General features: G+C 35.5%; 1 protein-coding gene across 1 annotated transcript in view; it reads left to right on the top strand.

Moving 5' to 3' along the window:
• Positions 1–25487, top strand: part of GRID2 (glutamate ionotropic receptor delta type subunit 2) — a 1490978-nt gene that overhangs the window by 1223788 nt on the left and 241703 nt on the right. Inside the window, exon 12 of the mRNA XM_032139113.2 lies at positions 2620–2758. Coding sequence (XP_031995004.1) covers positions 2620–2758 — 139 coding nt within the window. The remainder of the gene's footprint in view (positions 1–2619; positions 2759–25487) is intronic.

Below are 25487 nucleotides of genomic sequence, written 5' to 3'. Positions count from 1 at the left end.
TGTCATAAAGTATCAGCCTAGTTTTTGCAATACTTTTTTAGCAAGGTGAGATTATGTTTTTTTTTTTTAATTTGGCACATAACTGTTTTGTCCTTTACCTAATTCTCTCTTCTGGCATCCTGACTGTATGAAAATGCATATTTTTTTCTAATTGTGGATAAAAAAAGGAGAAAGAAAACAAATACCATTATTAAATTCACTATTCTCTCTCCTTATTTTCTTCTTTTATTTAGTTTTTAATTGTGAAGTATTATTTGCCTACAGAAAAGTCCGTAACAGTTTCCTTCAATACAATTCAGCTGCATCCCATCTACTTTCAAAACTTGTGAAATTTTGATATGGAGTATTTTTATAATCATCCTATTCAAAGTACTTTTCATTTCTCTGGCGATTTTCTTTGACCCATGGCTGCATTTATGATCATTTGGGGATTTTCTTGTTGTCTCAGTCCCACCCTCATTTGGCAAGCCCTGGACCCCAATTTTGTTACCAGCTAACCATTGAATACTTTTAAAGTATTCCTCAGTTTGTTAGTTTCTTAGCTTTCTGTTTTTAAATTGGCATATGCCTCTCAGGGAAAACCATTTCCAAATATGAAGCTATCTTTCTCAGTTATTTTCTTCTCCAGGACTCTGGGCCTATAAAGTTTTACTTCTTCTTTAGATCTGAAAGTGCATTATATGTTCAGTTTTTCTAGTCGTTGTCAGTGGGTGGATTGTTCTGAATGGCTTCATCCACCAACCATTACCAACCATTACGAAAATTGGAAGTCAAGATTCCCATTACTTTTAATATTTGATTCTTAAGTGTAATTATCAAGTAACATTTTATTTGCATTCTACACCAGTAATATCGGATTAGAATCCATGCTTACAATCTCACTTTACCTTAATTACTTAGTTAAAGATCGTATCTCCAAATAACAATCACACTGTGGGTTAGAATTTCAGGACATGAATTTGAGAGAGAAACAATTTAGTCCATAACACAGCACATATTCATTCAAAAAACATTACCCACCTAATATAGGACAAGGACTATTCCTATATCAAAAATTATAAAGGACAGAAATAAACAAAAATGTTTAAAGCCTAGTACATTGTTATTTTTGAAAAGGTAAAGGAATTGGCAGTATAGGGTTGTGGGGAGTTATTTTAGATAGAGTGGTGATAAAAGATTGTTATAAAAAGATATCCTCTGAGCAGAAACCTGAAAAAATTGAAGGAAGACAGAATTTATGAATTATAGAGGAGAGAATTTTAGGCATAACCGTTTGCAAATGCAAGGGCCCTGGGACATATATCGGCATGGCTCTATAGAGGAAATTTCAAGAAAGCCATTGAGAGAATGGTAAGAAATAAAGTCAGACAATTGACCTAAGATCAGTATACACAGAGCCTTGTAAGCCTTGGTAGAGATGTTTTATTTTATTTTTTTAAAGAGTCCTGGGAAGCCACTGGAAGCTTTGATAGGGGAATCCCATTGATCTGATTTTCATTTATAAAAGCACCATGGTAATAGACTTAGGAGAGGTACTCTCTAGAATATAAATAAGTAGGGAAACCACATAAGTAGTTCAGTAGTAGAGTCAAAGGTGTCATCTTTGAATTGGGTGTCATTAGTAGACAGGATGAGATGAGGTAGGATTTGGGATGTAATTTGAATGTAATGGTGACAGGACTTGCTATTAAAGAAGATGTTTGAAAATTCCTATTTTTGGTCTGAGAAATAAAGTAAATGGTGGTGCTATTCCCTGACATGGTATGGACTGGCTTGAAGGAGAGTTAATTTGGGAGTAAAATAAAACGAGTTCTGTTTTAGATGTCATAAGTTAGAGATGCGTATTGGAATCCAAGTGAGAATCATGTAGGCTTTTATCTATAGCTCTCTAGAAAGAGTCAGGGTAGGGGGCTAGAAATATAAATTCTAGTGTTATCAAAGTATACTGTAGATCATAGTCAAAGTCAGCGGACTCATTGATATTTTCCATGGTGAGACTATGGACAGAGAACAGAAGCAGTCTAAGGACTGAGCCCAAGAACACTCCAACATTTAAAAGATGGAGAAGAGGATTCTGCAACAAGATTGTAAGAGTACGAAGTCAATTAAAAGTAGAACAAAGCAAGTATATGATGCTGAAGCCAACACTATAATATGTGTGATCCCATGATCATTAACAAGCTATGTTTCTAGAGAACATAACAAAAAATAATCCTTTCAATATTATTTATTTAACTGGAAATCTGAAAATTTGCATTAAATATAGGCATAGCAGTATTAATATCACCTAACTAATGAATAATCAAGCCCTTGGAAAGAAAGCATATACCTGTGATTATAATAAAAGGGTAATTAATTATAGGGTTGAACAGGAAGGGGGAAGAACTATCATTTAAACATGTTATACTAAATATTTATCATGCTTCTTTTGGCTGGGTCTTTCATAATCTCATAAAAGAGAATTAAATATGGAGTGATGAAAATATAGAGATCTATGTTGATGTTAAGTAGAAAAAATTATCACTACTTGCAAGTTGATTTGGTGTTGAATATAGATGATTTCAGATCCTCAATTAATACTAGTTGATGTTCTTTTTATCTCTTTGCTTCTTTCTACAGGTGGGGAGGTCCCGTACACGACTCTGGCTACCCGAATGATGATGGGGGCTTGGTGGCTATTTGCTTTGATTGTTATCTCATCTTACACAGCAAACCTCGCTGCTTTCCTCACTATTACACGCATTGAAAGTTCCATCCAGTAAGTAGATAATGTTTCCATTAGCTACAAAATATGAGAAATGATAAGAGTGGCCAAAGCTATCTGAGAATAAGTATATGGTGTCTCATAATAAATGTACAACTTCCCTTTGAGTAAAGGATCAATTTTGTGTTACTGCAAAGTATCACTGGTTAGTCCAAGTCCTGGAAATGCAGTATTGGTAGAGCATTTTTTATAAAGTAAAAATTTGGCTACGATCTGAATGTTGCTTCCCACATTTTCCTGGAAGGATAACACATCTTCAGAATTTTAGTGTCCACAAAGAATGACTATATCTGACTAACACTGTGAAAAAGAAGAAGAAAAGTCATACTTAAAAGGAAATCTTTGCCTTGAGTCTGTCCCATTATGTACTGTCAGAATAAACAGTTGAATAGATACAGATGTTTGAGAGATAGATGGATGATTGGGGATTGGGGAGAAAAGAAAGGGGAGGGGAATAGCAATCAACAGAAAATTATAGTATTTCAGTAACCACATTCTGTTTTTCTCTTCATTACCTTATACTTCATGTGGTCCTTATTGCTGCTATTTACTAGTTGCAGTTGGAATGGTGGGAAATAGTGATTAACTATGGTGCACTTATTTAATCCTAAAAGTTACCTAAGCCAGTGTCTCAATTCACAAATGCCATTTCCATGAGCCCATGGAGCCCAAGGGCCTTTTATCCACCACAGCCAGTTTTGCTTTTGTGGTTTCACGCTATAAGATCAGCACCACAGTATAATTTCTGCCTTACTAGAACATAATGTTCTATATATTGTTTTAAGAAAAATTTTCCTGAAAATGTTTTATTCATCCCCAAACAAGATAAGTTTGAATTTTCCTAAAGTTGAACATTCATTTCCCAAAAAGCTGGCAATTCAAATTCGGAATAATTAGATATGTCAGGGAATTCCTTAGGAATGTAACTTGTTTGGAAAAGAAAATTTGGGTAGTTATTTTCTTTTAAAAAGAATGTATATTAAATTCATTAGTAGCCACAAAACTATTATAGCATAATACCAAAAAAGTTAAGAATTATCTATAAATAAATATGGTATCCTTTTCTATTTGCTCATTATACAAATTGAAACTCTCATATTCAACTAGTAATGCTAATAAGTAGTCAATTATAAAAGTAGTCAATCATAAAAATAATGTTTCCAGTTTCTCTCATGAAATCATGCTGCTCAAGTTGTTTTCCAATTATTCCTTTGATACAGAACCTTCATATTCCCCCAATTTATTGTCTGTGTAAACAGATCTATGTGTGACATAAATTACAAATCATACAGAGTGAAACTTATACCATTGATGGAAAGCTTATACTGGTGACCCCATAAGCATCATACTTTAAGCAATATGAAAATGATTACAACAGCCCAGCCAAAAGATCATTGATCTTTTCATTAAATGAGTAAAATTATGAAAATAATAATAAACATTTATTGATCACTTACAAAATGCCAGATTTTGTGATGCATTAGCTTATTTAAAACTTACTATCATCTTCAAAAATACATACTATCAATAACTCATTTTATAAATGACAAAACTAAAGTCTAGAGGATAAGTAACTCACCCAAAGCCTGCAGCTAGTAAGTGACTGAGTAAAGACCAAACCTTAAATCTGATTCCTGAGCCTACATTCTAACTGCATCATGTTAGTTCCCACACCACACTTGAACTTGAACTTCTGAATGGATCTTAGGTTTTAGAGTCAACACAAGAAGAAACTTGTCATAGCATTTTCCATTGCTAAGGGATGTAAAGGATAAAATTCTCCAAATCCTCAATTGGTCTGAGGAAATAGAGTATCAAAAGTTAGGTGACTTTTGTGTTGTAGGCATGTAGGCATATATCCCAGCATGAGTTAATTATGTCTATAATTGATATCTACCATTCAGGGTAAGACTTTGGCAAATCCAATCAATAGAAGTCATTTTAAGAAAAGTAGCTTAATTGTCAAATAAAAATTGGACATATTTAAGATACACAATGTGATGATTCAATATACATGTACATTGTGAAATAATTGTCACAATCAAATGCACCACCCATGCTATGCATTAGATTCCTACAACTTGTTCATCTTCTGAAAGTTTGTACCCTTTGACTGACATCTCCACATTTTCCCTGTACTCTAGCCCCTGGCAACCACCATTCTACTCCTGCTTCTAAGAGTTTGACTTTTCTAGATTCTACATATAAGTGATATCATATAATATTTGTCTTTCTGTGTTTGGCTTATTTCACCTAGTGTAACATCCTCCAAGTTCATCCATGTTGTTGCAAATGGCAAATAGCAAAATAGTTTTTAATCAATAAAATTGAATATTTTATTTCATTAACATATTTCTTATCAATTATATTGAATGTGTCACATTTTGGGTATCCTTAAAGCTCCAAATTTATGTAGTTCACATCTGACTTTGAAGTGTTTTTAAATAAATAAATCATAAAAACTTTAAATAAAATAACTGATCCTATGCAGTAAACAACAACTGTCATTACAGTAAACAAAAAATCATGGTTAACATTGACTGAGAATTTATAATGAACCAGAAGTTAAGCATATTACAAATATCATCTAATTTATTCCACAAAATAACCTTAATAATACAAGTACTCCTCTTATTGCCATTTTATGGATGAAGAAACAGAGTTTGGAAGATATTGCTTAAGATTACACACTCAGTAAGTGTCAGAGTTGAGAGTCCAATCCATGTCAATCAGACACCAATCCATGGCCTTACCTGTCAAATTCTATTTTTTTTCTTTTTTTTTATCTAGTGGTGGGTCCTAGAATTTGTTTGCTTGATATGGTACTTCTCTGAGGTTGCAGACTTTGTGGCGTCTGTAAATCTGAGTTATTTAGTTATTACTAACTTTGCCAGCACCAGTTTTTATCTTGACTTACATGCAATAGCAGTGGGAGGAGAAGCCTGTCTCAAATTTTTCATCCACAGGTTTATCTAAAAGTAAAACCTGATGGAAAAAGATTGTAATTTCACATCATGTTTCCCTCAAGTGTAGTTCTACCGCCCAAAGTAACTGAGCATTCATTTTTTAAAAAATCATTCCTTTCCAATGCCAGCTGGCATTATTAAAAGTCATCAGTGGGTATAATAAATCTCTACTTCCTTGTAATATTATCACTGGACTAATTTTGGGAGGAGAGAATCAGAGCCAAGTAAGTTAAAAGAAGCCAGATGCCCTCCCGAAATTTAAAGATATCTTCTAATTTCATGCCTCAACAGTTTTGGTAAACATAATTGCCTGCAGTGTTTCTTAGAAACATTCAAAGTTTCATTTGTAACTAATGCCAAAGTTTCTTGGGAAAATTCTAATTTTTCTTAGAAAAGAAAAACTTTTTTTCAAAGTAGCATTCAATGTCATGCTTCTTAATCATTTATAAGATTTGCTCATCACCAAATGAAGCTGCAGTGCATGTCAATGTACTTTTTCCAGCCCAATTTTGCTGTGCCATTGGCAAACACATGCCAACCATAGCTTCATTTCCAAAATTCAGCGTTGCTTCTGCAGACTACAATGGGCAGAGGTGGTTAGAGGAATGTCAGTGAGGGGGAGAGAGAGAGAGAGGGAGAGAAATCAGCTTCTTTGAATTGATGGTTGACAGAAACTCTTCCACTTTGCTAGGAGCAATCTAATAGATTTATTTTGGGGAAGCTGAATAATTTCATAAAATTTTACCTTGTTTTTAAAATTAGATATCTATGGGCATCTAATCTAACTGGAACTTGTTATTAATAAAAGTTTTGAAAGGGAATTTTCCCTGGAAAAGATAACCCATAAATTTAATTTCATATCCCTTCAGTGATATGGGCAGCACATCATAACTATGTCCTATGTTTAATATAACATAACGTGACGGAGTATGACACAGTTCAGTTTTTAAAGGGGAAAAAATGCCATTTCCACAAGACTCTAATGACAATTTGGGCTTTTTCATTCCCATTGAGAGGTAACAACATGTAGCTAATTGTTTTCAAACACCTAGAAATTGGAATGATTTTTTTTTCTCTTGATAACTAGACTAATAGTGGCAATGGTGAAATGGAGCATGTGAAGCTTTGAAGGTACTTCAGGGTAAGCACTGGATAATAGCATCATCAACATTAGTTCTGTTTGCCTTTATTGTGATATTACTTCCAAAACCTACCTAGTTCACATAGAAGTGAAAATAGCTATGGAAAAATCAGAGTTACGCAGTTATAGTTATTAATAACTTTAGAATCAAACTGGTCTTTGATGATGAAACTTGAGTTTTTCATTCCCAGGAGCTGCAAGTAAACTTGGACCTACTCAAAGGGATCCCAACATCCCACCATGTTTTTGTATTCAGTGCTTTCATTCTCCATAATGCTTAAGGTTGGACTAAACAAAATATTGAGTTAATTCTGCCACTGAATCTAACTAATCTGGGATAGCGTTGCTTTCCAAACTGATACAGAAAGAGATCCATAAATATTCTATTACTAAAGAAGAACCCCTTTTTCCTAGCATATCAATAACAAGATTCTTGCCATCACCTTTGTCTACATTTTGAAAAGAAAATAATTATTGAGCAATTTTTTTCTAAGTGTTCACAGGTGAGTATGATCTAATTATGCTTAGAAATTCAAACATCACCAAATCTGGTACTAAAGCCTGGGGACAGAGGGAAGGATAGCAAGTGACAGATGCTCTGTAAAGAAAAGGAAGGTGGGACTAAATAGTCGAGGGCATGGTAAGAATTGTTAAGGAATTTGGAATTTTTCCTGGAGGTAATGGAGAGTGATATTACTGTAGAAAGACAACTTTATCTCTGGAGAGGAGGACATGTGGGAGAAAGAAAATGTAGGCGTGCATGGGAGGCCGTTAAAGGTGTCTAATGCATGTATATTTACAGCAATTAACTAGTATGTCTCTACTTGATACTAGTATGTCTCTACTTTTTTCAAGGGCTACTTAATTTGATAATACTAGAGGATTAAGGGTAACTTAGAAATTTGGCTTCAGAAACTTCATATTTCTAGGCTAACATTTACATTCATAGTGGATGTAAGAATATTGCCTCAGTTAATTTTGTTTGAGATATTTTAAGAGAGGATGTGGCTTACTACGTTTTAGCTAACTAAGTGAAAAAGAAGACAGTGATTAATGAGGAAATTCTGGAAATGACTCTGTTTAGGCTGCATTTCACATGCAATTTTGCAGAAAAGTTGCATCTCAAGGTCTACTATTCGTGGGCCCCATCTGCCTCTCACTTTTAGCTTTGAGCCATCAACGAAGAAGTTAGACTTATTTTTATTCCATTTGAATGCATTTTTTTCCTGATTGTAAAAAAAAAACAGGCTGTTTTGAGAAAATAGGAAAGTACAAAAAGATGTTGAAGGACAAAGCATTAATAATCCATAAACTGTCGTGGGGCAGTAAGTTCTGTTAATATTTGGACAAACTTTCTTGTAACTTTTAATTTTACAATTATTATATATGCACAGGAAGTTTCAAAGATATAGTACAGAGCAGTGTCATGTATTCCTCTCAGTTCCCTCAATTTTTGCATACTGATTATACTACAAAATCAAAACCAGGAAATTGACATTGGTACAATGTGCACAAATTGCTCTATGACGTATTATTACATATGTAGACTCCTGTAATCACCACTGCAATCAAGATACAGAACTATTCCATCACGGCAAAGATCTCTCTCATTCTACCCCTTTATAGTCACATTCACCCTTCCTTACCAACCCCAACCTCTGGTAACTTACTGTGTTTCCCATTTCTGTAAGTTTTGCGTTTCAAGAGTGTAATATAGGATTGAATCATAGAGTGTGTGTCCTTTCAGAAATGGCTTTCTTATTGACTCAGCATAATATCCTTGAGATCTATCCAAGTTGTTGTATCTAATAGTTCATTGCTTTTTATTGCTAAGTAATAATCCATGGTATGGATGCACCACAGTTGGTTTAGCAATTTACTTACTGAATGACATTTTTATTGTTTCAAGTTTTGGGCTATTACATATAAAGCTTCTAAGAACACTTATGTGGCAGTTTTCTGTGGATTTTTTTTTGTTTCTCTGGCATAAATGCCCAGGAATACAATTGCTCAGTCATGTGGTAAGTATATGTTTGGTTTTTAAGAAACTGCCCTACTAATTTCCAGAGTGGCTGTACCATTTTGTGTTTCCACCTGCATTGTATGAGCGATCAAGGGCGTCTGCATCTGTGCCAGCATTTGGTGGTATCACTATTTTTTTTTAGCCTTGCTGATAGGTATGTGGTGATGTCTCATTGTGGTTTTAATTTGTATTTTATTATTGTGTAGTGGTATTGAACATCTATTCATGGGCTCATTTGTAATCCTTATCCTCTTCCATGAAAGGTGTTTTCATGCTTTTTGCCTATTTTCTAATTGGGTTGTTTACTATTAAGAGTTCTTCATATAGTCCAGACACAAAGGCTTTGTCATATAGGTGGTTTGCAAATATTTTCTCCTAGGACTGTAGCTTGTATTTTCATCCTCTTTATAGGGTTCATCATAGAACAAAAGTTTTAGAAGTTGATGAAGTGCAATGTATCAATTTTTTCATTTTATGGATTGTGCTTTTGGTTTCATGTCTAGCACTCTTCAATAAGTCCAAGGTCAAGAAGATTTTCTCCTATTTCTTCTAAAAGTTTTATGGTTTTACATTACACATTTACATATTTAATGCATTTTGAGTTAATTTTGTATAAAGTACAACGTTTAGGTTCAGTTTTTCACTATGGATATTCAAATGCTCAAGCAGCATTGTTGAAAAGACTATCCTTTATTCATTAAATGTTTTGCACCTTTGCACAAAAAAAAAAAAAAAAAATCTGTTGGCCATACTATGTGAGTCTGTTTCTGTGTTCCTATTCTGTTTCATTAATCTATGTTGTCTGTCCCTCTGCCGGTAACGCAGTTTTGATTACTGTAGTTTGAAATTAAGTAGAGTGATTCTTCCCACATACTATTTTTTCAGAATCATTTTAGCTATTTTAGTTCCTTTGTCTTTTTGTTATAAATTATAGAATAATATTGTCTATATCTACAAAAATATTGCTGAAATATTGACAGTAATTGCATTACATAAATTGGAGAGAGAATTCACATTTTTAATATGCTGAGTCTTCCGATCTATAAACATATGTCTCTCCACTTATTTAGATCTTCGATTTATTTTATCAGCACTTTATAATTTTCATTATGCAAGTCCTTTACATGTTTTCTTAGATTTATACCTAAGTATTTCTTTTTCCCAGTGATTACAAATGTTCTTGGTATCTCGATCCATTTGTGCTGCTACAACAAAATACCTAGGTCTGAGTAATTTATAAAGAATAGAAATTTACTTCCTCACAGTTCTGGATTCTGGGAAGTCCAATATCAAGGTGCCAGCAGCTTGAGAGTCTGGTGAGGGCCAGGTTTCTGCTTCCAAGATGGTACCTTGACTGTTCTATGTCCTCACGTGACAGAAAAGATGGAAGGTCAAAAGGGGCCAAACTCATTCCATCAAGCTTTTTTATAAAGAACTAATCCCAGTCATGAGAGCAGAGCCTTTATGGCCTGATTGTCTCCTAAAGATCCCCCTCTTAATATTGTTGAACTGGGGATTAAGTTTCAATATGAACTCTGGAAGGAACACAAGTATTAAAATCATAGTAATTGAATATTTAATTTTAATTTTCACATATTCATTACTAGCATATAGAAATACAATTGTTTTTTGTCTGCTGATTTTATCTTGTAATCTTGCTAAGCTGATATCTTAGTTCTAGGAGTTTTTGGTAGATCCTTTCGGATTTCCTAGGTATAATTTGTAAACTTACTAAGCTCATTTATTAGTTTTAGGAGTTTTTGGTAGATTCTTTGGATTTTCTAGGTACCGTTTATGCCATTTACAAAGTCTGGTGGTTGTATCATTTTTCTTTCTCATCCAGATACCTTTTATTTTCTATTTTGCCTTTTCTTTGCTAGATAGAATTTACAATACTATGTCAAATTAAGAGTAGTGAGAGTGAATATCTCTGCTTTGTTCCTGATCTTGCTGGAAAAGCAGTCTTTGACTGTTAGGTATGACATTATCTGTAAAGTTTTTTATTGCAGATATTCTTTCTCAAATTGAGGAAGTTATCTTCTATTCCTAGTTTTCCATGTGTTTTTCGTCACGAATAGGTGTTGGATTTTGGCAAATGATTTCATTTTTTATTGATTGGTATGCTCGGGTAATTTTTCTTTATTAGCCTGTTTAGTGGATTACATCATTCATTTCAACAACTATTTTTAAAACAAAGTAGAGGCTATATTCCCCATTTCTATTTCTTCTCCATCATTTTCTCCAAGTCTTGATTTTCTACTTGATTTTCTTCCCTTCACTGATTTAAGTCAATAAAATATCATGACTGTCCCTGCCTGCTGCTTCACATCTTAGTTTCTTTTCCCTTACCTTAACTATTGCTCCTCTCTCTCCATTCTCTTCCCAGTAGAGTTTATCCACTGGAGTGTGGAGTCCAGACTGTTACCTTCTCCCATCCTCAAAACTGGCTTGAAAAACTTTATTATTACTTCATCCAATCAAGATGAATACAACTCCATTAGCAAAGCATATTGAGGCCTTCTGTTCCACCCACATTTCTGTCCAGGGGCACCAACGAACTCCTTCTCACTTTTTCATGCTACAGTCAAGCTAGACTCTTATGGGACATTGCATGCCTCTCTGGAGCTTTACATGCTCTTCTCTCTCCCTGAAATCACTCAAAACCCCCTTCTCTTCTGGTGTCTTCCATTTTCCCAGGCATAATTAGCCATTACTACACATGTGCCTTCTCTTTGCGATTTTAAGTTCTTCAAAAGCAAATACTATGTTATATCCATCTTGAGAGGCACTGCTAGAGTGCCTCTCAGAGTACCTGACAATAGTATGAATAACAGCAGCTAACATTTCTTGAGTGCTTGCTATGTGACAGCTAGTTTTCTAGATACTATGCATGGGTTTTCTCATTTAGTCTTCGTAATAGCCCCATGAGAGATATGTTATTATCATCTCTATTTTATAGATGATGAAACTAAAACCTAGGGTAGTAAACCCAGGCAATCTAGCACTATAACTTTTTACCAGGGGAACATATTGTTTGCTAATTACAAATACACTAAACCTTTATTGTATGAAATAAATAAATGAATAAATGGCATCCATAAGGGTTACTATAAATTTCTTAGGAAATGAAAAGAGCTTTGCAGAAAAGAATTAATGGCAGCAATATGTTTAGCTAAGCTACTTCCAGGTATTTCTAAGTTATGTGGAATCCAAAAGTCAGTAATGGGAGACTGGATTCAAACAAATCTGCATTCGAATTCTTTGCCACTTAATAGCTCAATGACCTTGTCATGATTCCATAATTATTATAAACCATATTTTCCCTAAGAGTAAAAAAGGGATAGATTTAACTTCATAGGTTTAGTGTAAAGTGTTTAAAGATTAAGTGAAAAAAAGGCATGAATAATATAGCACAGTCCATGGACAGCACCTACCTAACATTTGCTTCCATTCTTCTACATTTTCTCTAGGCACTCATATAGATTCCTTGGACTGTCTTTCTCTCTGCCCCCATTTTGATGGTATTTTTGTCATTTTGTCCACAATTCTATACATTAATTTTTCCTTTGACCTGATTCACCTAAATCTCAATGTTTCTTGCTTATAGAGCTACTGTTTCTGACACAGATGTCACCATCCTACCTTACAGTCTACCTTGCTGAGGGTTGTCTCTTTGCCCTGCTGCTTAATCCTCTCATTTCCCCAAAGATAAAAGCAAAATAAACAAACAAAAATCGGATGCATCTGCAAGCCTTATCTGAATTTAGGCATAAATAAGGTCTTGGAAGAATGATTCACTCTGTTATCTCAGCTTAGCTAGTGACTAGCACTGAGATCAGGTTGCTACTAATAAAGACTGGGAAGACCCCTGGGTCAGGATACATATTTGCCAGGCAAGTTTTCTCTCCTAACTCATCTTTATTTAGCCCTCTCATAATACACAGCTCAAATACCACTTATTCTATATAGCCTTGCCACATATTCGTAACTGTATTTAGTGTCTCCCTTTTTTGAACCACTTCACGTCTACCTCACTTACACCCTGTATTGGAATACTATTCTACTTGTTTTACTTCCCTATTAAAATGCATATTCTTGAGGGTTGTTTTATCATCTTTGTACCAGTTCAGTGCCTTATGTAGTGTATTGTGTGAGTACTTAGTGGGTTACATGTAAATATTCACTCACTGAGTGAACTAGAAAGACATTTTTTAGAATCTGACCTGAGAGTATGAAACTCCATGACTTGTATGTGTACCCCATTTAAAAAATTAGATAGAAATATGAAAGCCATTTCTTTGTCCTATTATTCTAGAATAAGAGAGGAAACCCAAAATGGTATGCTTTCTAAGTATCCTTTGTGTCACCCACTCACTCTTCAGTCTTCCAGTAGGAGCCTTTTTTATAGCTCTCAGTAGGGAATTGCACACTTTATTAAGAGGAGCCAAAATGAAGGTGGATGAAGTGAGCAAGGCCTGGCTCATACTGCCTTTCTGTTTCATTTTAGTACAGAATTGTATAGGCTTAGCTCCAGAACACACAAGCACTGCAGCAGAGGAAGACATTCATCTCCTTACTCTCTATTGTTAGTGTTGAAATGGCTTACTTGTCCTAGCACTTAAGTACTACAGTGATGGATGTTTCCCAAATGTACAGCCATCTCAATGTCATAGACAGAATTTTGTCTCCTTTTGGAAAAAAAATTAAAACTTCCTAGAAGTATATTGGTCTTTCAAAGCCACCCTTCAATGAGCATTTAATTAAAAGTTGTCTCACAGTTTGTCTGTGGCTCCTGGGAGCAGGGCTATATTAGCATCTCCATAGACTCTGTTTACACTGAGCTCACCAGGACAAAAACTTTGCCAATTTTATAATCTTCCACAGCTTCTAAAATAATCTTCTTCTGAACAAGATGAATCATTCTAGACAAATCAAATCCTTCTCTTTTTCTCTCTCTTCCCAGTCTTGCTCCTTTAAGCCTAGAAACCTATTAAATGCTGTGCTCAAGAACATAAATTCCTGTCTCTTCTCCATTTCCTGTTACTTTCTTCCCTTACTGAAGTCTGCTGAATAAATAAATTCAATCTACCACAAACTTACAAATATGGTTAAAAAAAGAACCTATACTTGGAGTATGCTTAGTCATTGTGGAGGACATAGTTTGAGTATGGAGCATCCTTTTGCGAAATTAATGTGGGAAGAGTAGTGATGAAAATCAGCAAGACTGGAGTTGGCAGCCAGGGCTGTTTGGCAGAAGAATACTATTAAAGGAGACTGAAGACTTATGTTCAAGTCTCTTTTCTCCTACTAAAAAAGTAAGGCAAATTCTAAAACCACTTTGCACTTCAGTTTCTCGTCTTTTAAAAAAGTGATCCAATTCTTCGCTCACTGCACAAATATTTGTTCCACAGTTTGAATGATGTTATTTTCCATGTCCCTTCAGGCATAAACTTTTATATCAACTACAGCAATGAGATATCTTAATAAACAAGGTGTGAGATAAAACTGATACATGAAAACCTGGATAACAGATATCTTAAGTTGAAAGGCAAATCTGAAAAAAAAAATCCTTTTTTGTCATATCTTCTTATTTTCTTTTTCTAGTTCTCTATTTCCAGTCCCATTTTTCTTTCCCTAGCCTCTCCATCATGCCAGTGGTGTTGGTATGCTGACCTCCACACTCTACTACTAAGTATCTGTTTGACCCCATTAATTCTCTGATGCTCTTAGTTCCTCCATAGTTCCTGTCATCTAAAGATATTTAATTTATTTTAATGGCTTTCTCCTCCACACACACACACACACACACACACACACACACACACACACCCCTACTACAGCCCCCATTTCTCAAGCCCAGATGCTAAGGAGGGATGATGCTAGATAAGAGCCAGATACCCTAGCTAATAGCAAGTGGTGAGGAAGGTGAGGAATAAGGTCTAAAGCTGGCTGGTGGGCTGCTTTTATTCAGATGACGATTGTAATTTTCTGAGAGGGATGCTACAGAGTTCTCAAGATTTGCTGTTGACTTGGGAGTGTGGAGCACATTTTCAAAACAGTTTGGGCATTTATAATCTCAAAATAGCAGTTAATAAGACTTGGCTCTCAGGCATCAAGATATACATTTAATATCAACTTTTGCTGAAATTTCTCAAAAAGGAAATATCATCTACTTGAGAATAGAGGATAATTTCTCTGAATCATTCTGAATCAGTCATTGTGGAGGACATAGTTTGAGTATGGAGCATCCTTTTGTGAAATTAATGTGGGAAGAGTAGTGATGAAAATCAGCAAGACTGGAGTTGGCAGCCAGGGCTGTTTGGCAGAAGAATACTATTAAAGGAGACTGAAGACTTAAGTTCAAGTCTCTTTTCTCCTACTAAAAAATAAGGCAAATTCTTTCTTTTATTATTATACTTTAAGTTTTAGGGTACATGTGCACAACGTGCAGGTTTGTTACATGTGTATACATGTGCCATATTGGTGTGCTGCACCCATTAACTCGTCATTTAGCATTAGGTATATCACCTAATGCTATCCCTCCCCCCTCCCCCCACCCCACAACAGTCCCCGGAGTGTGATGTTCCCCTTCCTGTGTCCATGTGTTCTCATTGTTCAATTCCCACCTATGAGTGAGAACATGCGGTGTTTGGTTTTTTGTCCTTGCGATAGTTTTCTGAGAATGATGGTTTCCAGCTTCGTCCATGTCCCTACAAAGGACATGAACTCAAACCACTTTGCACTTCAGTTTTTCGTCTTTTAAAAAAGTGATCCAATTCTTCGCTCACTGCACAAATATTTGTTCCACAGTTTGAATGATGTTATTTTCCATGTCCCTTCAGGCATAAACTTTTATATCAACTATAGCAATGAGATATCTTAATAAACAAGGTGTGAGATAAATAAAAAAAATGTTTATTTTGAGAAATTCACAGACCTACTGGACTGAGAAGAGGAATGTATCTTTTGCATTTGGAAGATGTTGAGTTATCAGTAGAAACTTGGTCTCCTGTTCCCGTGTTATGAAGAGCCAGGATTTTTGGTTTTTGTCATATTCATTAGATACTTCACTGAAACTATGACCTTCTACCTTACTTCGACAATAATGTTTCACTGAGTCTTTAAATAGGCTATTAAACTAGCCTACGCCTATTCATGGTAACTTATTTCTCCTAGTCTTTTATTTCCCACTATGAAATTTTTGATAGTATGATTAATGTTTCTGAGCTCCTCAAAAGAGCTTATAGAGGAAAAAATCACAAATTATTATTGATTCCTCTTTTGAATTCACACTGTATTTCATTTGGGTCATTGTTTCATGTAGTATTATTATGTATTATTGTTTCAGAGCTTGTTAGTAGGCCATATGCAAGGTAGTGATCAATAATAGTTCAATGTTAGCCTTGGAGGGTATATTGAATAATTTTTTTCCATAAGTCAGCATTGGTCTTGATTCTAATTAACATTTTCAATGTTGATTTGAAGTATGGAATAGGGAGTAAGCTTATTAAATATGCAGATTACTTTATATTGAGTAGGGGTGATTATTGACTAGAACTACACTGTAAGAATGTATAAGGACCTTTACAAATAAAACAAGGTGATTAGAAGTACAATGAAGTTTAATAGGGACAAATATGTGATAATCACTCAGAGATGGAAAAAACAAACTGTATGCCTATATTTGTGTATACCTATGATAATTTCCGTATAAACCATCTGTCAATTATAAATTTGAAATGTGGCATTAGTGTTTATTTTTAAAATGACCAGAGTCACCTAGCAGCATGTAAGCTGTTCAAGCCTTGTAAAGACTACCATGACCTACTTAGAAGGTTCACAAATTATGCAAAAACTAAAATACAAGAGAAAAAAATGGTTTAGTTAGTAACAGTCTAAAAATGGAAGTAATATATCTTATGGATAACAACTAAAAAATTTAGTATTTAATTCGACAAAGAGAAGGCTAAAGGACGAAAATGAAAAAGAAATGTTTTATTACATAGAGAAATATTGTACCAGAGGTGGTATGCAGGTGTTGTCCATTTTCATTGAGAACAAAATAGTGTTTTCTGTGAAATAGGAGATTTTGGGGCTATGCGCAAGTGAGGACTCCCTTGTGTTAAGTTTTCCAAGTCACTGAAGTACCTTATTAAAAAAAACATGAAGTCAGTTTTAAGGACTGGCTTATGTGCCTTAAGGTACCTAATCATATTATGTAATGCCTCTGGTAACTCTTTCAACTCTCTGGTATTATGATTATTTTAGTATGTTTTCGTTAACACCATTTAAAAATGTGATCCTTCCAGGGTAATGGGAATTAGTGAAGTCCTAAATATAGGAATATGAAAATCCCCTATTTCACTACTGAAATCTATTGCATGATTTGAAGATATCATCTTAACATAAATTTTACAATCATCCTATCATCAGTGGTAACATAGTAAAATGCTGACCCTAAAATTTAGGATAATTTCATATTTCTTCCTAGTGTCTTGAGATAAGTAAGTATTGCAGCTTTTTCATGATATATAAAAAAGAAGCTGCACATGCTGTGTACCATGCACAGGAAAACTGCAGGGTAATTGAATGTACAGAATACTAGAACCTTTTATAATGAAGATTTGCTTAATAATTTATATATTATCTATTTTATTAGGTATCATACACATATATTAAATATAATATATCTAAAATAGCCTTTCATGGTATATATATTTATATTTATTTTATAATGGATTATTAAATATTAATATGTACCAAATATTTATTTAACTAACAGCCATTTAAAATAGAGAAAAGGATCATAAATGATACTTCTGTCAACAATGTCAGAGTTTTGAGGTTTGTGGTAGAAAAATACAGTGTCTGCCACATTTCAGGGTTCATGATGTGACACAATTAGTTTCTAGCTTGTAATGTGGGTCAAGAAGTCACACAAGCCAGTCAGATTTTCAGATGACTGTTCTCTTGCATCTGTATAACACCATCATTTCGGAGAGAGTTTAACAATCATTTTTATTGGTTATAGCCAACAGCAGTAGGACGTGCAGCATTTCCATCTTCCCTTAGATTCTCTAAAATGGCCTGCCATGTCCACATATCTGAACTAACTCCTAAGTTTGTAAGGAAAGTGCAGATCTTTTTAATGCAAGGAGATGTTCCCCTAAGCAGTCCATGACATCTAGCCTTCCCAAGGGCATCTACTTTACATAAACTTACAATTTTACCTGTGGCCATCGTGACTGTACCACACGGTGGGTAAGGCTGACCCAGAATACTTTCGTCGGGAGAGAATGCAGAAAATATTCTCAAGTCTATAAGGGTAGACTTCAGTGTCATCTGCTGGGCTGTAATCCCCACACTTTGTAATCTAATCTACCACAGGAGGACCGTGTTCTGCCAGGTAGAGGTGCCCTTCTCATGAATCTTGCTGCACGCTTTTTCTAGACCAAACATATTTTATATGCTGGTGGCTATTTAAACAGTTCTAAAAAAAATAAAATGAAATAGACATTCTAAAGGAGTTCAAAGCAGAAGGACCTGAGGCTGTCTTTTATCTAATGTATTCTGTTGTGCCACATGAGGAGGGTTAGGGGGAAGATGAAAGACTCAGGACAGGAGTGGAGAAAGGGACAGATTGGAGGGACTAGAAAAGGCTGCATCATTTAGACCTTATTCAAGCATTCCACATGGAGGTGCCCATCTTCTGACCCTCCGTAAATTTCTAACCCTCTTTGTTCCTCCTATGGCACCCTCTCCATCTAGAAGGCTTCATTTGAGAAATTCTCTTAATTTCCCAGAATGGAGTCCTAACCCTGTGCCTTGCCTGGTATCATTCTACTGTGCTGGCCTCAGACCTCAGCTTGCTCTTCCAAAGGCTTCTGCTGTGTTGAGGAGGAAGAGACTCTGCCACCATAATAGGAAGGAAGACACAGCACTTTGGTGCCGGTACATTCCTTCATTAGAGATTGCTGTCTCTGGGTTCCTCCTGAATTACCCCACACCGTGAGGAATACTTTTAGGCTATACAATCTAATCTTCTATGAGAGAACCCTATGTCTTCCGTTAACATGACTTTGACATTAATCCTTTTTAAAATAAGAAACTTAGTGCTATTAAGCTAAAAACTCTTTCCTGAGCCTACTTTCATTAAATAAGGACACCCCTTCAGGCACTAAAAATAGCTTTTACAGAGCTCTTAATTATGGACCAAGCCACCTTGAAAACATCAGGAGTCCTTTTTATCCCACCGTATACTCTTGATATCTTTATATTTCATCAGACTTTACAAGCTTGTGTCTGAGGTAGTTAAGAAAACTTCACTAGAGAAAAGGAGCTACTAAGATAGGAATGTGACTTCTCAAAAAACAAGTGGCCATTGGCTATGCCGTAAATAGGAAGGTGGAAGGCTTATTCCATTTGTCCATACATAGAGCATACATACTCTCCTTCCTCCTCTTTATCTAAATATTCAACCATGAAAAACAATCCTAAAATTTAATTTTCTGTAGTAATCCTCAACATTGCCAAAGGTGACTGTCCTCGACTTGTTCTGCTGCTTATCTCGAGATTCTTTAGCTACTAAAATCATGAATTCTTTTATATATTTATAAGCATTTCAATTAAGCAATTTTCTTCACCATTTCAGTTTGCTTCCAATATTTCAGTGAAAAAATCACTCAGTTCATGTACTCCTTATCTTCTCTGTCTGCACTGCTCAGATAAGTAACTTTTTCAAGAACAAATGTTCTACTTTGTACCAGGTCCTGTGTCTACCAGAAGCACAGACTATATCCTCAGCTTTTCGAAATACGTTTTTTGGTCCTAATTGTTTGGGTTTTCTTTTTATTTGCCTTGCCTCTGAATTTATTTATTTTACATATGTGGCAAAATATTATGACAGGCAATTCACTGGAGGTTCAATAAAGCTTGCCCAGCTGATTGTGTAACAGAGGAAATTGCCAAATATTTCCTTAAAAATGAACAATGAGAACACATGGACACAGGAGGGGGAACATCACACACCGGAGACTGTTGTGGGGTGGGGGGAGGGGGGAGGGATAGCATTAGCAGATATACCTAATGCTAAATGACGAGTTAATGGGTGCAGCACACCAACATGGCACATGTATACATATGTAACAAACCTGCACATTGTGCACATGTACCCTAAAACTTAAAGTATAATAAGAATAAAATAAAATGAAAAAGTTTTAGATTTTTTATTTTGTTTTTGATTTTTTTTTTTTTTTTTTTTTTTGACAGAGTCTTGGTCTGTCACCCAGGCTGGAGTGCAGTGGTGTGATCTCGGCTCACTACAACCTCTGCCTCCAGGTTCAAGCGATTCTCCTGCCTCAGCCTCCCAAGTAATTGGGACTACAGGCACCCACTACCATGCCCAGCTAAGTTTTTGTATTTTAGTACAGACAGGATTTCACCATGTTAGCCAGGATACTCTCCATCTCCTGACCTCGTGATCTGCCTGCCTTGGCCTCCCAAAGGGCTGGGATTACAGGCATGAGCCATTATGCCTGGCCTTGTTTTTGATTTTTTAATTACAAATACTTCTGGTCATGATTAGTCAGCTGTAGAATGACTAATAATATATAGTTAAAATGCTATTATTATGCCATGCTAGTTTCAGGGGAATGCTTACTTCCCAAAATGAAATATCTAGTGAAGAAGACCACCATAAAACAAGTAAGCCTCATTGACTGCTGACTGTTTTCCAGACCCTGGGCTAGATCTGGATTTCAAAGATGAAGTTTTTTAAAAATCATGGGAACCAGCAATCTATATTCCAATGAGGTAAATAAACAAATACAATTCCTAAACACAATGCTGAAATGTGAACATATTCCAAGTGTTAGAAGAGCACTGAAGAGACAGTGAAGTTTCATGTTGAAAGGAAGGAATTCTCCATGTAGACAAAGAAGCATCTTATGCCAAGAAGACATCTACCAAGACATGGACCTGTGATACAGCCAGGAATGAAGAAACGGTGTTTGGCTTATACTGTGAATATGAGTAAGGCAAAAGGTTGTTTCTGAGAATGAAATAGAAAAGGCTTAAGCCAAATTTTTGAAGGAACTTGAAGTCTAAGGAGTTTAAACGGTTTTCTAAGGGCAGTGAAGTACATAGGCAATACTTGCAACAAGGCAGCAGTATGATCAGATTGCATATCAGAAAGAACAGTGTAGCTGTGCTAAAGAATGGATTAGTGGTGAGTGAGAACAGAGATAGGGAAAAGGCTTAAAAATAATAGTCCAGGTAGAAATGACAAGGCTATTAGACATGGAAAGGCAAAGATGGTGACAGATTTACAAAATTTAGGAGGTAAAATGTACAGAACTTGATGACAGAGTAGATAGGTGGGGAAGTTAAAGATCCACAGGTAAGGAAGGGGATTAGCTGAGAATGAATCCAATTGATAGGAAACAAGGATACGGCAATTCCAGAAACCATAATAGAGAACAAAGTAATAGTAATCATCATAATAACATCAATAATTGTAACTACTGGTAATTGAGTGCTCATAGAGAGCTAATTACTAAGAAAAGTGTCTTATAAACAATATCTCATTCAAACCTCTAGATACCTTAATATAAAAGTATTAGTTCCCCTGCTCAATAGAGAAAGAAATTGCATTATGGAGAAGTTTAAATAATTTTCCCAAAGATTGAAACACAAATATTTATGTTTTCACAATTCATGCTTTTAGAAACTGTTTGCTCAGTGCTGGTCAGTTGGCAGTACCTCTTGGGGGTGGCCTGCCTTACCCAAGCACCCCAATTCATTTTCTAACACTTTGACTTGCTTCTTGGGTCTGAACAACATTAATTCTCACCCTCATGGCATATTAGTTGTTCCTTTAAATGCTACATTTTGGATCACTTTTTATGCTGGAAAACTTGTCACTGCACTTCATACGACAGCTCTCAGCTGCTACAACCAATGGACAGGCAGGCTCTTTACATGGTTGCTAATGAGCTCTCAGGGCTGTAACAGTATCTGTCCTTTGACAGTTGCTGAAATCAGCATCCAAAGGAGAAAACTGAGAAGAGAATCAGGGGGAACCTAAACTGAGTTGGAGGATGCTTGTCATATACTCCTATTTGTCTCTTTTCCACTGTTAGCCCTTTTGCCTGAAGCATCTGGTGCCTATCCTATCAGCCATGTTCCATTTTTCTCCCCCTGAAGAAAAATCTCCTCCGATGTGATAACTTAAGTTGACTTGTTCCACCCCATAGAAAATGGGATTAGACTTAAAATTCCCCAAAGCCAGCTGGCAGGCCACTCTTGTCAGTTGTTGGTGAGCATTCTACACAACCAGGCTAAATGTAGTTTTTAATCTTAGAAGACAAAGAAGATGGAGATGGGACAGAGAAGTTTATGAGAGTCATTTAAGTTTTATGTGGATAGTAACATCTGCTCTCTTGTTAAAGGAAAATAGGAAAAAAATATGAGTGAAAGTTTGCCACAGAGGGGTTATGCATTAGATTTCTTAAAAAAATAGTTGACAGTTTTAGAGATGTGTTTTTAGCAACATATTTAATATAACATTATTTCATTAATATAAAATTGTATAAATGTCCCAAAGAGTTTGCTATGAAGAAATTTATGACCATTTAGTATCATAGAGTCATACAATCTCATACTTGGAAGGGAAATCATGCATTATTTATTCTATTTCAGTGCATGAATTCTTCTTCAACAATATTTGTGAAGAATCACCTGACTCTGCCGGGGGGGAAAATTCCACAAAAAATACCAATAGAAATTATTAAATAAGGCATTGTGGAAGGAGGAATCATCAACATCATAATTTTTATATAAAAACACTAGAAACCTGATCAAATACTGATTTGACAGATATGCTTGACTTTAAAATCTAACCTACTCAATGTTAAAGCTATTGCTATCAGATATATCTAATAGACTATCAAATATTTAAAAAATTTAATTGTATTATTTTTATTTTTTATTTTTCTTTGAGAGGGAGTCTCGCTCTGTTGCCGAAACTGGAGTGCAGTGGCACAGTCTCAGCTCACTGCAACTTCCGCCTTCTGAGTTCAAGTGATTCCCCTGCCTCAGCCTCGTGAGTAGCTGGGATTACAGGTGTGTACCACCACGCCCAGCTAAGTTTTGTATTTTTAGTAGAGACGGGGTTTCACCATGTTGGCCAGGCTGATCTCAATCTCCTGACCTCAAGTGATCTGCCCACCTCAGCCTCCCAAAGTGCTGGGATTACAGGCATGAGCCACTGCGCCTGGCCCCAAATTAATTTTAAATGCTTGAAAAGAGTTTCAGTGTTTATTATTCTCATTGAAAGAATTTTACAGAAACCTAAAGCCACTCAAATTTTAAAAATTTATTTTCACAGAATTGCCTTAAATCACACAGTACCTCAATGTATGTACTGTTCATACAAATAACTAAATATAACTTACTTGTAAGCTCTCAGTATTGTTCAGTACCCACAGGTTGATGCTAGTCTGAACAGAGAACAGTAGCAGGAATAAAAGAATAATCTCAGTCAGGTGTCAAGAAGATAAGGCTGATTAGAGCAGCAAAGCATTTGCTTTCTTTCATCATCCACCACTTAGAGCTATAGACACTCATTTTTTTACTGTGTGCATGAGTGAGAGTGTGGGTTTGAGAGAAGAGACCTCAGGTCTAATGAGTTCTCAGAGTGAGCATTCACTGAGTTTTATGTGAGTATATGTGGTTAGGTAGAGAAACAGAGTATAGTATGAGTTATACATACTAATACTGTGTTCACAGATAACACTTCTCTGGAGTTCTCTAGATTTTTCCATTCCTTCTTTTTTTTTTTTTTTTTTTTGAAAATGAGTTTTGCTCTTGTCGCCCAGGCTAGAGTGCAATGGTGCAATCTCAGCTCACTGCAACCTCCATCTCTCGGGTTCAAGCAATTCTCCTACCTCAGCCTCCCGAGTAGCTGGGATTACAGGTGTATGCCACCACATCCAGCTAATTTTTTTTTGTCTTTTTAATAGAGATAGGGTTTTGCCATGTTGGCCAGGCTGGTCTCAAACTCCTGACCTCAAGTGATCCACCCACCTTGGCCTTCCAAAGTGCTAGAATTACAGGCGTGAGCCACCGTGCCTGGCTGTTTTTCCCATTCCTTCTATCACCTGAGAAAATGTCTATTGTTAAAAAAGAAATGTCAGTATTTGACATGGTAAATTAATGTATATATTAGATGCCTATTAATGATTCTATGATTGTTTTACATTTTAAAACAATGATTGGGCATGTCTAAATATTATATGCTCAGATTTTGACCTTCAGATACAAGTTTTTGAAGATTACCATTTGTTGAATAACCTACTATATTTCCTTTAGAGGCTCATAATATAGGCTACAGCATTTCTGCTAATCTTGTTCTAAACTCTTCTTAGTATGAAAAATGCAAAGTGACCGCTTATAATAGCTACTCCCTTTCTATGGTGGGCTCCTGAAATGGCCTTTTCATTCTGTAATAAGCCATTTGTGTTCACTTCATTTTGCTTCAGTCCTTTTATTTTTGTCATCTTTGCTGCTATCTTAGTGTGCTATGATGGAACATGCTGAATCAGAAAACCTGTAATTTTTATTGCAAACATGTCTCAAGGCAAATTTATAAGTTGCAGCTGATATCAGAAACTACTAGAGGGAACATGCCTTTGTTATAAATTACAAAATGCTCTGCTATTCTAAACTTGAAGTATGTTGAATATAAACTGCCTTTTTTGTAACACCAGGAGCTTCACATAGGCAATATATTAAGATATTCCTCTAAAAATGCATTGTGTACAAAACAACTTCGCCAGCTAAACTATATTAAAACTCTATATTTTCAGGCTGTAAAGCTAATATTTAAGGTGAAGCTATGCCACAGAAACCTGATCATATTAAAGATCTTAACATTTGATTTCAGTTTTCTTTTCATAGAAGGATAAGAAGGAGCACTAATTTATTTAGCAGCATTTAGCCAGGGTGACTATTTGGGCAACCCATTTATATATTTAAATGAAGGCACTGAAAAAAATTGCACTAAACTGTGATCTCACCTCCATTAGATTAAAACCTTCTGATCGTTATAGTTGAGTTTGATTGTTAGTACTGCCAGACAGCCAAGGGCCCAATCTTGTACTGGTAGGGTGTCTGGTGACCTGCAATATGGGCTTTCTCCATCCATAGACCTGCAGGTTCTAGATGGTGCTGTACAACCATCTGGTCTTCACCTTTGTATTTATAGAAACTGAACAAACGAGTATTGTTGTTATAACCTGTGTAGATATATTCCATTTCTTCTTCCTGTGTTTCCACTTTTGGGTATCCTCCACTAAACAGGGGGATATATGGTAAAAATGTTAATGTTTATAATATAGTTTTACTGATACTACTGAAAACAGCAGTAAATTGCTCTCTTGAAACAAAATTTTTATTGTTATAATATATCAAGATAATTATGGTATGACCTACAAGTAAATGTCCACTCACTTTGTTATCCAGTTGCATCCTAGCTACATACTCATTTTACTCTTGCTTTTGCCCTCAATTATTCATTTACATTATAACTTTAGT

This window comes from Hylobates moloch, unplaced genomic scaffold (genome assembly GCF_009828535.3).
Source record: "Hylobates moloch isolate HMO894 unplaced genomic scaffold, HMol_V3 SCAFFOLD_2, whole genome shotgun sequence".
Lineage (NCBI taxonomy): Eukaryota > Metazoa > Chordata > Mammalia > Primates > Hylobatidae > Hylobates > Hylobates moloch.
This window is presented reverse-complemented; position numbering and strand designations above follow the sequence as displayed.